This window comes from Epinephelus fuscoguttatus, linkage group LG14 (assembly GCF_011397635.1).
Source record: "Epinephelus fuscoguttatus linkage group LG14, E.fuscoguttatus.final_Chr_v1".
NCBI classification, from domain to species: Eukaryota; Metazoa; Chordata; class Actinopteri; order Perciformes; family Serranidae; genus Epinephelus; species Epinephelus fuscoguttatus.
The window spans coordinates 36354853-36367265 of NC_064765.1; the positions used below are offsets into that span (position 1 = coordinate 36354853).

Genomic DNA, 12413 nt, shown 5'->3' on the forward strand with positions numbered 1-12413 from the left:
ACTTATATATAAATATATAAATAACTTATAATTATCCGACAGCGGAACGGGGGAAAAGCGGTTGGGAGACCTGGCTCTCCTGTCAGCAACGGAGCGGGGAGAAAGCCATGGGGACAGTAGCACCGCGGACCGAGCCCCTCTCCCCGCTCGACCAAGGCCGGCTCCCTGCTCGCTTTTTCGGCCGGCCTCCCTTCTCCCTGCTAGACCGAGGCCGGCTCCCCGCTCGCTTTTTTGGCCGGCCTCCCCTCTCCCTGCTTGACCGAGGCCGGCTCCCTGCTTGCTTTTTCGGTCAGCAGGAGAGCAGGCAGGCAGGAGGCCAGCCGGCTCCCTGCTTGCCAGCCTCGTAGAACCTGCCAGCCTCCTGTCTGCCTGCCAGCCTCGGACCGAGGAAAAAGCGAGTGGGGCTGGCCTCGGACCGAGGAAAAAGCGAGGGGGACAGCAGTGGAGTGGGGAGGCATCGGATGCAGGCATCGGATCACTTTGACTGGTAAAATATGCTAACCTTGCTACTAGCTTATTTTTTATCTAAACTTAGCTTACAAAGCTCTGCATTAGCAGACTTTCGCGGTGTGGTTTTCCATAAAACTAGGTAACCTAGGTCAAATTTGATTACATTAATTAATCTGATATGATTGAAATTAATTCACAAACAGCCTATATCTTAATGTAATGGTGGCGGCATGGAAGTACAGAGGAGTGGGGCGCTCACTAGGTCCAGAGAGGTTGAGCTGTCCAGAGGGCGGGCCCATTGGCTCTGCAGTGAGCAGCCTCTCCTTGAGACTGGCTCCAAGTGCAAGCTAGTCCCCATAGACCCCCATGTTTAAATGCCCAACTTCACAGCAGAAATAAACATGTTTACTGCCTGGTACAAAAAATGTTTTTGGTCTTCACAGCTGATTTCCCCATTCACAACAACTGTATGGGGAGTGAATTTTTCTATAACTCACTCACAGTTACACACCATTAAGGGCACGGCTGCTTCAGCACTTCTCGCCCAAATCACTTCTGGTCCTAAGAACAAAACTGGTGATGGGCAGAATGCTGAACTTGACGCTTCAAAATGGGAGTCCACAAGGGCAATGGGTGATGTCACAGTAGCTACGTCCATTATTTTTATAGCTAGTCTATGGTAACAGGACATTTAGACATTGAACTGACAAAGACCTTTATGGGTTTTGATGCATTTGAAAGGCTCATTCTGCTACCATGTTTGTAATATAAATCACTGTAACAGTTTTGTGTAATACAAGTATTTCATTAAATATTTAGGCATTACTTTGGGTGTGTAAGACAAAGAAAAATCATGCTCCCTCCATAAATACAACAAGAGTAAAAGTCTGAAGCCATGCTGCGAGGACGTAATAATCATTTCACATAATAAATAAAAATAAGGATAAAAAATGGAGAAAAACCATTGCTTTGCTTGACCCGAGAAAGGCGTCACAGATTTGGCCACTGCCATGCACACACGCCTCCTTTATATCAACGGGCAAGCAGCAACCTCCAGGGCTGAAAAATGAAGCCAACGTAGAAGTGCGGGTTCCTTGAATGGCCACTTGAGACTGGCTCCAGGAGCAAGTCAGTCCCCATAGACCCCCATGTTTAAATGTCCAACTTTGCAGCAGAAATAAACATGTTTAACAATTCAATAACATGTTTGGTGATTGATTGCTAATATTCTGATGTCCCACATTAGCTTCTATAAATTATTAAGGTTAAAAAAAAAGTTGTTTTTGTCTCTATATGCTCTGTACAGTTTTTCTGTTTTTATTTATTTATTATTATTTTTTTTAATATACCACTAACTATGTATTTTTTATGATGTGTCTGTGTGTGTATTGCTGCTGTCTGTGCAGCTGTGACAGCCTTGTTTCCCCTCTGGGGCTCAGTAAAGGTTTAGTTTGTGTTAGTTACCATCCTGGCCTGCAGGGGGCGCGTGTTGGCGCTGCGGCCCTACATTGGACGATGTTGAGGTCTCGCGGATGTATCGGGAGCGCGCGGCGCGTCTCAGGGCGGACACTGTGCTGTCAGCGCACCACTCGCATGTTTGATTCCTCAAAGTTACAGTCAGTGGACTAGCTGTAAAATGTCCACAGTAACGCAACCTGCCAATGACCAGTATGTTTTTCGTCGACGTGAGTCTGAAGAGCAGCCGCCAGAGAACCAGAGAAGATGGCATAGTCCTCAACAACACGTCCACGGTGCACGGCAGACCGCACTACACCACCAGCGACACCGGGTAAAGCAAAAGTACATTAACAAGCTAGCTGTAGCCGTTTATTAGATTTCATGCTAACACGGGACATTGACGGCCAGGACTCGGGAGTGGTTCCACTGTGTCGGAGCTAATGTTAAGCTCAGGGAGGTCCTGTCGTAGTGAAATAGCTCGTCAGCGTCAGTTTAACTTACTGCGACCTAAATTTGATCAGTTTCAGTTGTCACTTGTCCTGTGTAATAAGCCTAGATAACCAGCGCGTGAGCCAGACCCTAGTTAATAAATCTAATACTTAAATATTTCTCTTCAAACGCAAGCAATACATACATGGCAGAACATGGGCTATGAATATTGCGAATGAACAGGATCAGATATTCAAGTCGGGATATAACTTGTAACATATAAGCCCTATATGAGATTGGTGGATAAGTGGCTGCGTGGTGTAATACACACAATATAATACAGCAGCTGCTGACACCGAAAAGAAGGGTGGCTCTTCGTCTTTTAAGCTTCTAAAGCCATGTCCTACTAGCAGGTGTCTGTTTATGTATTCTTATTATGTAGTTTGGTGGCATTTTCTCCTCACAAGAGATATAGAATATCATGTGACAGATCCAGGCCTTACCAGTTGAGTAATAATCTGCAAGTTTAACAAAGTAGGAATGCAGGCTTTTTTTGTTGACAGCCCCCCACCTATAGTAGTAGGGTTTTAACTACTGTTTCGACGTCATTATGCACACAATGTAGCCTAAACACAATAGGAGTTAAAGGGATGGTTCAGGTTTTTTGAAATGGGGTTGTATAGGGTTCTTACCCATAGACCGTATGTGACACACAGTAAATGTTAGTTGGCATGCCCTCAGTTTGGAGAAGCAGGTAGGAGTCTGATATTAAAGCTAGCAATCTGCAACAAAACGTGTTTTAGCCATCTTAAAGAAGTCCCACCTAAAAAAACTATCAGTTTAAATGTATGCTGAATTGAGAGTATTTTCACTGCTTCAGTGTAGCGTAAGGCAGTAATTTCTGACAGGAAAATAAAGCTGATATATCGTTATCTTCAAAGCCAGACTACACTGAAAAAACAGTGATTTAATAAAGAGATCTTTGCTAACATACAGTATGTGAATGTGGTGTGCGAGCGCAGCACTTATATGCCTCCAATAATCACTTATAACAAAACAGTGTCTGAATGTAACGCTGACATGCAGTACACATTATGTTCTTCTGAAACCTTTTAGCTGTGAAATGTTTACTTACGTTGAGATCGATACTAGGGATGCACGATATATTGATGGCTGATAAATGACAAAAAGTTATTATTGTTCTGATAAAGGAACTCAGTCGGTAATTACATCAGGTAATGCACAGACTTTTTGCAGCAGCTGTGGAGAGGGATTCCATCTGTGAAACTTAAGCCCCGTTTCCACCCAACACTTTCGGTATGGTATCTTTGGAACCAAAAGTAACCCTTCAGACATGGTACCTAGACCCTAGGTACATTTTCATCACAGACAGTACTCTGAAATATGGGCGCGGCTGTTGTCACTCACTGCTTTGCCCACAGTTTAAATGTATGCTGAATTGAGAGTATTTTCACTGCTTCAGTGTAGCGTAAGGCAGTAATTTCTGACAGGAAAATAAAGCTGATATATCGTTCTCTTCAAAGCCAGACCACACTGAAAAAACAGTAATTTAATATCGCTGAACTCAGGAGCTACTGGTGTGCTGGGTGCAGTGATAGCACAGCTCAGAAGATTGTGTCATAGTCAATGAGTCTGTCCACGGTAAGAAAGAAAGATAGGATTTAGTGTCTTTACAAGCTGTTTTTAGCTGCATCCATACTTGTCATTAATATTCACATTTCACAGAAGCTAATTAAAGTTAATAACATCAATCATGTGTTAGACAAGGTAATAATCAATCATTAACATCGGTTTATGGTCTATGCTTGCTTGCAGGCACACCTAAATTTAAAGTGCACTGATGTTAGTGCACATACTGAGGAAACGGACGCAGTTCTTTTTACAATGCATTCTGGAATTATCAAGGGAGAGATTGCTCAATAATAAGGAAGTCACTGTAATTACTGTTGTCTGACTTGTATTGTTTATGTTAACATCATTCTAAGAGTCACTGCTGGGAACTGTGTAACAGTGTGTTTTCTGAAGTTTTTAGTTACTAGATATGAGAGCTCGTGATAGTTGTATGAAGAGATGATAATAGGAGATTACTAGGGATGTCCTGAGCTTTTTTTAAGCCCTGGTTTGAGTCATTTCTGCTGAGTCCAATCCTTATATTAACCTAAATGTTTAAGTATGTGTCTGGCTCATTATATTAGCAGCTGCAGTCTGCTGTCACAAGCTACATGGTTCAAATACTGGAGGTCCTGGTTCTAAACTGTTAGGCTGGTGAGCCTAATTTAAAATTATGATAGAAATAAAAGTTTAAATGGCAGAATGAGACTCCTGAAATTGATGTGATGTAGTCAGCTAGAGAGACAATGTATGACTCTGTTGGACAGACAATTCAAGCTTATTAGCTTATTGCACACAAACCAAACAGCCAAGATTAACTTTTGCATGTTGTTTTCACTGATAAAAACATCAAATGATGATGATGTAGTTTTTGCAAGGGTTCAAACAAGCATGTTCCTTTATGTCTGGAATATGATTTGTAGGCTGGGACAGACCTGTTGTAGCAGCACAGTGCTTAATTTATAATGATATTGTGTGACACATTTTACCTTTATCAAACAATTGCAGCTACTGCGATTTGGATATTGCACTTGGTCATATTGCGATTTCTATAATATTTCAGTTTATTGTGCAACCCTAACCAGATGACAGTTAGTGCAACAAGAAGACAATTGTAGTCATTTTTCAAGCAGAAGTGCCAAATATTTGCTGGTTCCAGCCTCTGAAATCTGAGTCCTTCCTTTACCATACATGATAGTAAATTACATATCTTTGGGATTTGAATTGTTGCTCAAATAAAAACAAAAAAAAAAATGAATTCATCACTTTAGGATGCTGGAAGTTAGCATGGGCGTTTTTCACTATTTTTATGCCTCTGTGCAGACAACATGTCTGTCCGTCTGGAATGCCTGGAAGAGATTTGCTCAAATTTTGGCACAAACGTCCACTGGGACTCAAGGATGAATTGATAAATTGGTGGTCAGAGTCACTGTGACTTCACAAAACACGTTTTTAGTCATAACTCAGGAATTATTTTGCCTGGAAATCCAGACCCAAATCTAGAAAGATTTAGGGTCTGGCTATGAGTAATGCAAATGGCCCTACTCGAGGGGCAGCAACAAGCATGCATTTGTAAATATCATTGCACGTAATTGGATAACACTACGACCAATCAGAACAATACACAGGGTGACGTATCCAGAGCTTAGCTACCAGCGGAGCTAACTGGTAGATTAGACTCTTGCTGTATCCGGTCGGCAAAACAGCAAAAACGTCCTTCTTGCAAAGGAAAGATTCGAGCGCCGTCTTCTGTTCCTGTTTTAGAGAAAAAGACAAGTCTAACTCGTTCATTGTAGCGGCCAAAGCCGTTTCAAACAGCTGGTGTTCATCCGTAGCCATCTTGCAATGTTTACTGACTGATTGTGGACTTTGTCGTCGCAACGCTGTCGTCATCTGTTTAGCTCGCCTCTGGCCCGCCTATATCAGATACACCGATGTGATTGGTGCAGCTCGGCTACAAGGGCATGGGTAATGAGCATCATTACTGATTGCCAGAGTGACTCGCTGAGCAAATTCAAACTGGGCTCTTGAAATTGGATTTCCAGGGTAGGAATTCATATGCTAATTACAACAAAAATTCACACAAAATAAAATGACAAAGTGATGGCATTTTATATCCAAAAGGTCAAAGGTCAGCTTCACTGTTAGAACTCGTTTTCTGGCCATTACTCAACATCATATCTCAGGAACAGAGGGGAAGACGTTTGGTCAGATACTGAATCAGTAAGTGACACTTATCTCACTTATCTTGGGTGTCTTGTCTTGTCTACCTTGAAACTGTGCTGCTTGTATAGATCTTCTGTGCTGCTGGGGGAAATCAGTGTTTTAGGGTATGTAGTTCCTTTATAGCAACATCCATATTTGATGCATTGTCTACTGTTTTGACTACATTTGAGTCTTGACAGACATGGATTTAAACTGATACTTGACTGGTTGGCAGAGGCGTACATCGCAAATTGATAATAATTGATTGATTGGGAAAATAACCACCAAATTAATTATCAGTTATGAAAAAAAAACGATTAATTGCAGCCCTGACTTTCTTTTTACCCTAAGAGACAACATGCTCATTTATCTCATTAACATCCCTGCAAGCTGTTGTGTGTATCCTCGTATGCGACTCCTACAAGGGGAAAATACAGTAAACATCTGAGAAGGGTAAGAGTTGGAAAAAATCTTCTGAGTGGAAAAAAAACAGGTCTCAAAGTGCTGAGAAGGTTAAAACAAAGCCAAGAGGAGTATGATTAATTAATGAGGAATATCAACAGTATTGGAGCAGCTCTGCTCATTACTGATGGAGATTTTATGACCATATGATCATGTGGGATATGTTCATTTGTATTTATAACCTGCTCTGAACTCTACCTCCACAGGCTGATGGCAGCCGGCCCCGACCTGGATCTCCCAGTGATCCCAGCGCTAGATGGCCCCACGTAGATGACCCCACCACCAGACAGCCTCAGCTGGACGACTGTGAGCGGATGGGGACTCTGTTTGGGATGCTCAACAAGTGTCTGCGTGGGATGGGCTTCAGCCAGATGTACTTTGGGGACAAGATTGTGGAACCAGTTGTGATTGTGTTCTTCTGGCTGCTGCTCTGGTTCCTGGGCATCCAGGCGCTGGGACTGGTGGGAACTCTGTGCATCATCATCATCTACATCCAGAAGTAATTGGAGCGGATGATCAGAGTGGAGCCTGCTGTTTTTCTGTGTTTATTGCTTACATATGCGGGACTCATTTCATGCTAATGAATGTTTGGATTGGAATCTGCAGTGGATCTGTGCTTGTAGGGGGGCGGCTGTGGAGAGGGCTGCACTGCTCTGTAGTGATGGGGGCTCAGCAGGTTTCTAGAAATGGTTTGTTCACTCAGAGTAGATCCAAAGCTGGGTCCATTCTTCAAGATGATCTGGTCAGGAGCTTCTCCTCCCTCAGTAATAGGAGAGGTGTTGTCCTGCTGCCTCTGCTGTTACTGTGATGTAATGGTATTGATCTGCTGATTTAGAGAAACAGGAAGATATTGCAGGAAATGGTTTGTCTCTGTTTGTATCAGAGGCTACAGAGTGAAGGCCTGGAGTCCCAGCACTCAGGAAACAGAACTGCACACATGTCTGTGTAGCGTGTTTCACTTAAAGACATCTTTGCTAACATACAGTATGTGAATGTGGTGTGCAAGCGCAGCACTTATATGCCTCCAATAATCACTTATAACAAAACAGTGTCTGAATGTAACGCTGACATGCAGTACACATTATGTTCTTCTGAAACCTTTTAGCTGTGAAATGTTTACTTACGTTGAGATCGATACTAGGGATGCACGATATATTGATGGCTGATAAATGACAAAAAGTTATTATTGTTCCAATAAAGGAACTCAGTCAGTAATTACATCAGGTAATGCACAGACTTTTTGTAGCAGCTGTGGAGAGGGATTCCATCTGTGAAACTTAAGCCCCGTTTCCACCCAACACTTTCGGTATGGTACCTTTGGAACCAAAAGTAACCCTTCAGACATGGTACCTAGACCCTAGGTACATTTTCATCACAGACAGTACTCTGAAATGTGGGCGCGGCTGTTGTCACTCACTGCTTTGTCCAGCACTCGCTGTATTTCCTCGTCCCCGGTGACACAGAGGGAAGTCTACATCGCATTTATCGGCCACAGAACGAGGCTGCATGCCGATATTTTCAGAACAAAATAGAACAGGCTGCAGTGAGAGTCTCTCTTGATGCATTTAGTCCTTCTCAGGCAAGCGCAGCGGGCCATAGCCCACAGGAATGACATTCCACAATGCGTTTTTTTTCCTCCAAGTGAGTATTAGAATATATGCAGTTCGCACAGTCTGGTCAAAATTAATATATATATTATTAGCACTTCAGAGATCTACTCATTACTAAAAGTGTGTGTCATCTCATAGAGAGAATCAAAAGTAATGGAATGGTCAAAGTTTAACATTGAAATTTAAGGTGTGCTGATGGATCCAGGTTGTCAGCTCATGCATTGAGTAACCTTAAATGTCGCCGGCAGTTGGCTTTGTGAATACATTGACCAATCAACAGACTGCAGTGTTTTAGCTTCACCTTTTAGTACCAGATCTGTGTGCTAGGTACCCCAACAGAGGGATGACCAAAAATGAGGACAGTAAGGAACAGTTCCATTGGTACCATCCACAACTCTTGACAGTGAAACAGAAAAAAGTGAACCAAACTGAACTGAACCACACTGTACCAAACTGCATGGTGGAAACAGGGCTTTTGTTCTGAGGGGATCGGTCCAAAATAAGTGAGCGATCCTGCGTCTCTAGCTTTTCCTCCTCTGCTCTCTGTTTTGATGCCTGTGCTCGCTCCATTCACCTCCTCCCACTACTAGAAAAACACATTATTATCACTTAACGATATCAGTCCTGAAATTACACATAGGCACATCTCGAGCAGGTAGAGGTGGAAGCCTTCTTACAGTCATGGGAAGAGAGACTGACAAGTTGGGATAGAATTTACGCTTTGGTTTTGGAAACTAATTGTGTTCAACAGATACAGTAATGTTCTTGTGTAGAGAAAACTACTTTTATACTGGATGCAAAAAAAACACAAACGTGCACAGTCTTCCACTTTGTTTTCTCTGCTGTTGCAGAGCTGCAGTGTTACTCCCCTCCGTTACACTGACACACTGAATCTTAACATTGACTACATTTACCTGCATTAATATTCAGGTATTCTGAAAAGGACATATTGCTGCTAAACTGTTTACATGGCCAATGAAAAATGAATATTCCACTAAAACCCCCATTTACATGCAGCCAGGCATACTCTGATGAACATGCCCTAACTGGTCCTTCATGTCAAAATACTGAAAAATGGAGAAGCTGAAGCTGTTTGTGACATTTTGCTTTTTCTGCATCAAAATAGGATTTTTCTAATTTTCCCACTGGTGGTGGACTTGTGTGAACACAGCCTTCCTCTTTCATTCCTTTAACCACATTTTTTTTAAGAGGCCTATGTTGCAATATTTGCTTTAAACCATTTAATTTCCAACTCTTTCATAATGTTTGAAAGTAGGTGTGTTTCTCCTTTCCACAAGAAATATGGGCTTTTCTTTTGGACATGTATCTCTATCTGCCAGGTTCAAACACTGCCGGCAGGTTGGTTTGTGCACAACACAAAGAGCTGGCTGTAAACAGGCGAGAGACTGTGTGTAGCAAACTGCTGTAAAAACCCCAATCAAGAGGCATATTGCAAATGTGCTGTATACATGTCCAAAGAATGCTCCTTATTAATACCCACATATCCCACATGTCTTATTTGGAAAATACTTTATCATAATCATGGAATATTAGTGTGCATGTAAACAGAGTGAATGTTCAAGAAAACTACACTGGAGTATTAACTGACAAACTGGCATTCACAGAGTTAATTTATACGTAGAGCTTCTGGTAAAATATCAATATCATATCAGACTAGTAATTGTTCTGGGATTTTGGTCATTTTGTGAACTACCTTTCATTTGCAGTCTGCATATCATCAAATGTACACAGTTGTCTTCACCTGTCAGACCGTTTCAGTTGAGTGCAATTATCACAGAATGCCTCTTTTTAATCACCATATCCGATTGTAATCCTACCCAGAATCCTCTGAGGTTTATGTATCATCTGACAGCAAGTCTAAATCTAAATGTTGACAATGCAAAATGAATTAGATATTGCCAATCTCTGTCTCTAGGAATCACTTGCATATGCAGCATTTTGGTGATGGCTATTTACATAAACTGGCAACAATTCCATTCTACACTCACTACCCCATAATGACAGAGCCAGTGTAGGATGTTAAAAATATCTGCCAGCATATTAAAAAAACTGGAATATCACATTAGTATTCAAACTCTTAGTACTTAGTTGAAGCACATTTGGCAGCAGTTACAGCCTCCAGTCTTCTTGAGAATGACACAACAAGCCTTGCTCACCTGTATTTGGGGATTTTTTTCCATTCATCTCTGCAGAGCCTCTCGTGCTCTGTCAGGTTGCATGGATTCTGTCGGTGGATTGTTTTCAGGTCTTTCCAGAGATGTTTTATTGGGTTCTGCTCAGGGCCCTTTGTGGGCCACCTGAGGACATTTACAGAGTTGCCCCTGTAAGCCCCTCATGTATTGTCTTGGCTGTGGGCTCAGGGTCATTGTCCTGTTGGAAGGTGAACCTTCAGCCCAGTCTGAGGTCCTGAGGCCTCAGCTTGAACCACGTCGTCATTTATGACCTCTCTGTATTTTTGCTCCATGTAGATCCTGTGACACCTTATAAAGACAGATGTGTCTTTCCAAATCATATCCATTCAAAACAGTTTACCACAGGTGGATTCCAGTCAAGGTGCAGGCGCATCTCAAAGATGATCAAGAGAAATGAGAGGCTAGATATCACGTGTCATAGCAAAGGGTCTGAATACTTACGTTAGTCTGACGTTTCAGTTTTTTCTTTTTATTAAATTTGCGCAGAAATTCTAAAATCCTGTTGTAGACAACTGCAACAAAACAACATCTGAATGCCCTGTATGTTCACCATTAATCTTCAAAAATATATTTGCACCATTTTGTTCCCCTAGAACAGTTTGATGTTATACAAAGAAGTTGCATTTAAATGTAGTCATTGTCAGGAGAAATGGCTGACAAGGCAGGTTGAAGGAAGGTGAATCAAATTGCAGTAACTCCCCTCACAACTGAATATATAATAACAGTATGGGAGTATTTAAGGAGGATAATTTTTCTGGTAGTCTCAGGTAGTTTTTACAGCTGAACATACTTTACTCTTCTGTTTATTTTATGATTTGAATGTGCAGATGTCCAGGTTAACTGACCGCACACTGTTGAGAAGAACTGAACTGTAGTCATCACACTGATTTCAAAGTTTACTACTGAGTGTCAAAGTTTTCCAGAGCAAACATCATCACAGATTGGATGTTCACTGCTGACTTACTGACATGCTGCATTTGTCCTTGTTTAAAAAAAACTGTAATGAATTATTTTAAACTTAAATTATTGTTTCTAAGGTGTTTGCACTGAGAGTTTTATGCATACCTATGAAAGAATTAATGAATCAAAATGTGTTGCAATGTCTATGATTAAAAGCGAGTGTTCCTAAAACTCTTTGGCTGTCACTGCTCTGTCAGACTGTATTTAGTAGTGCTTTTCGCTAAATGCTAACACGCTCATGTCGACATTCTGATGATGTTCAGCAGGTAATGTAATGTTTACCATGTTCACTATTTTGCACCCGACCTAGAACTATATCAGTCGAATCAGATTCAGCTGTTCAACTGTTTTTATGCCTCTACGCAGGCGACAGCTGTGGCTGGAGGCCTAATGTTTCTGGGTTGTCCATCTGTCCATCCATCAGTCCGTCCCATCCTTGTGACTTAAACTTAAAGGGACTCAACGATGAACTGATTAGGTTTTGGTGGTCAAAGGTCAAGATCCATGTGGCCTGTCTCAATCTTGTGAAAGTGATATCTCAAGAACACCTTATGGGAATTTTTTTAAAAGTTTGACAGACATCCACTTCGACTGAACAATAACCTGATTAGAATTTTGTGGTCAAAGGTCAAGGTCACTGTGACCTCACAAAATATGTTTTTGCCCATAACTCAAGAATTCATGTGCTAATAATGACAAAACGTCACACAGATGCCAAATAGGATAAAATAATGAAGTGATGATATTTCATATCCCAAAGGTCAACTTCACTGTGTTGTGCAAAAAATTATTTTCTGGCCATTATTCAATGTCATATCTCATTCACAGTTTTTAAATCCAGTCTACCCCCTTAGAATTTGTAAACAATGAAGTTTTATACGGGAGGAAACTGCACTTATTCTTATAGTTATCTTCTAAATATGCTTTTGTTATTATTTAAAAATCCCAAAGAACAGATGCGTGCAGCGCCTGCAGCTCCCTACTCTTCCTTTCC

The 12413-nt window shown here is 41.5% G+C and overlaps 1 protein-coding gene across 1 annotated transcript; it reads left to right on the forward strand.

Annotated features, from left to right (window-relative positions):
- The first annotated feature begins 2002 nt into the window (after positions 1–2002).
- fam241a (family with sequence similarity 241 member A) lies at positions 2003–11584 on the forward strand. The gene is made up of 2 exons (XM_049596350.1): positions 2003–2239; positions 6843–11584. The coding sequence occupies exons 1-2, from the start codon at positions 2087–2089 to the stop codon at positions 7137–7139; spliced, it is 450 nt and encodes a 149-aa protein (XP_049452307.1). The 5' UTR covers positions 2003–2086; the 3' UTR covers positions 7140–11584.
- Positions 11585–12413: the final 829 nt, after the last annotated feature.

Bases quoted from the DNA above. Each gene is read 5' to 3' on its own strand.
- fam241a (XM_049596350.1), top strand. From the start codon at position 2,087: ATGTCCACAGTAACGCAACCTGCCAATGACCAGTATGTTTTTCGTCGA. The intron at 2,240-6,842 runs GTAAAGCAAAAG...CTACCTCCACAG, and splicing joins TACACCACCAGCGACACCGG to GCTGATGGCAGCCGGCCCCG.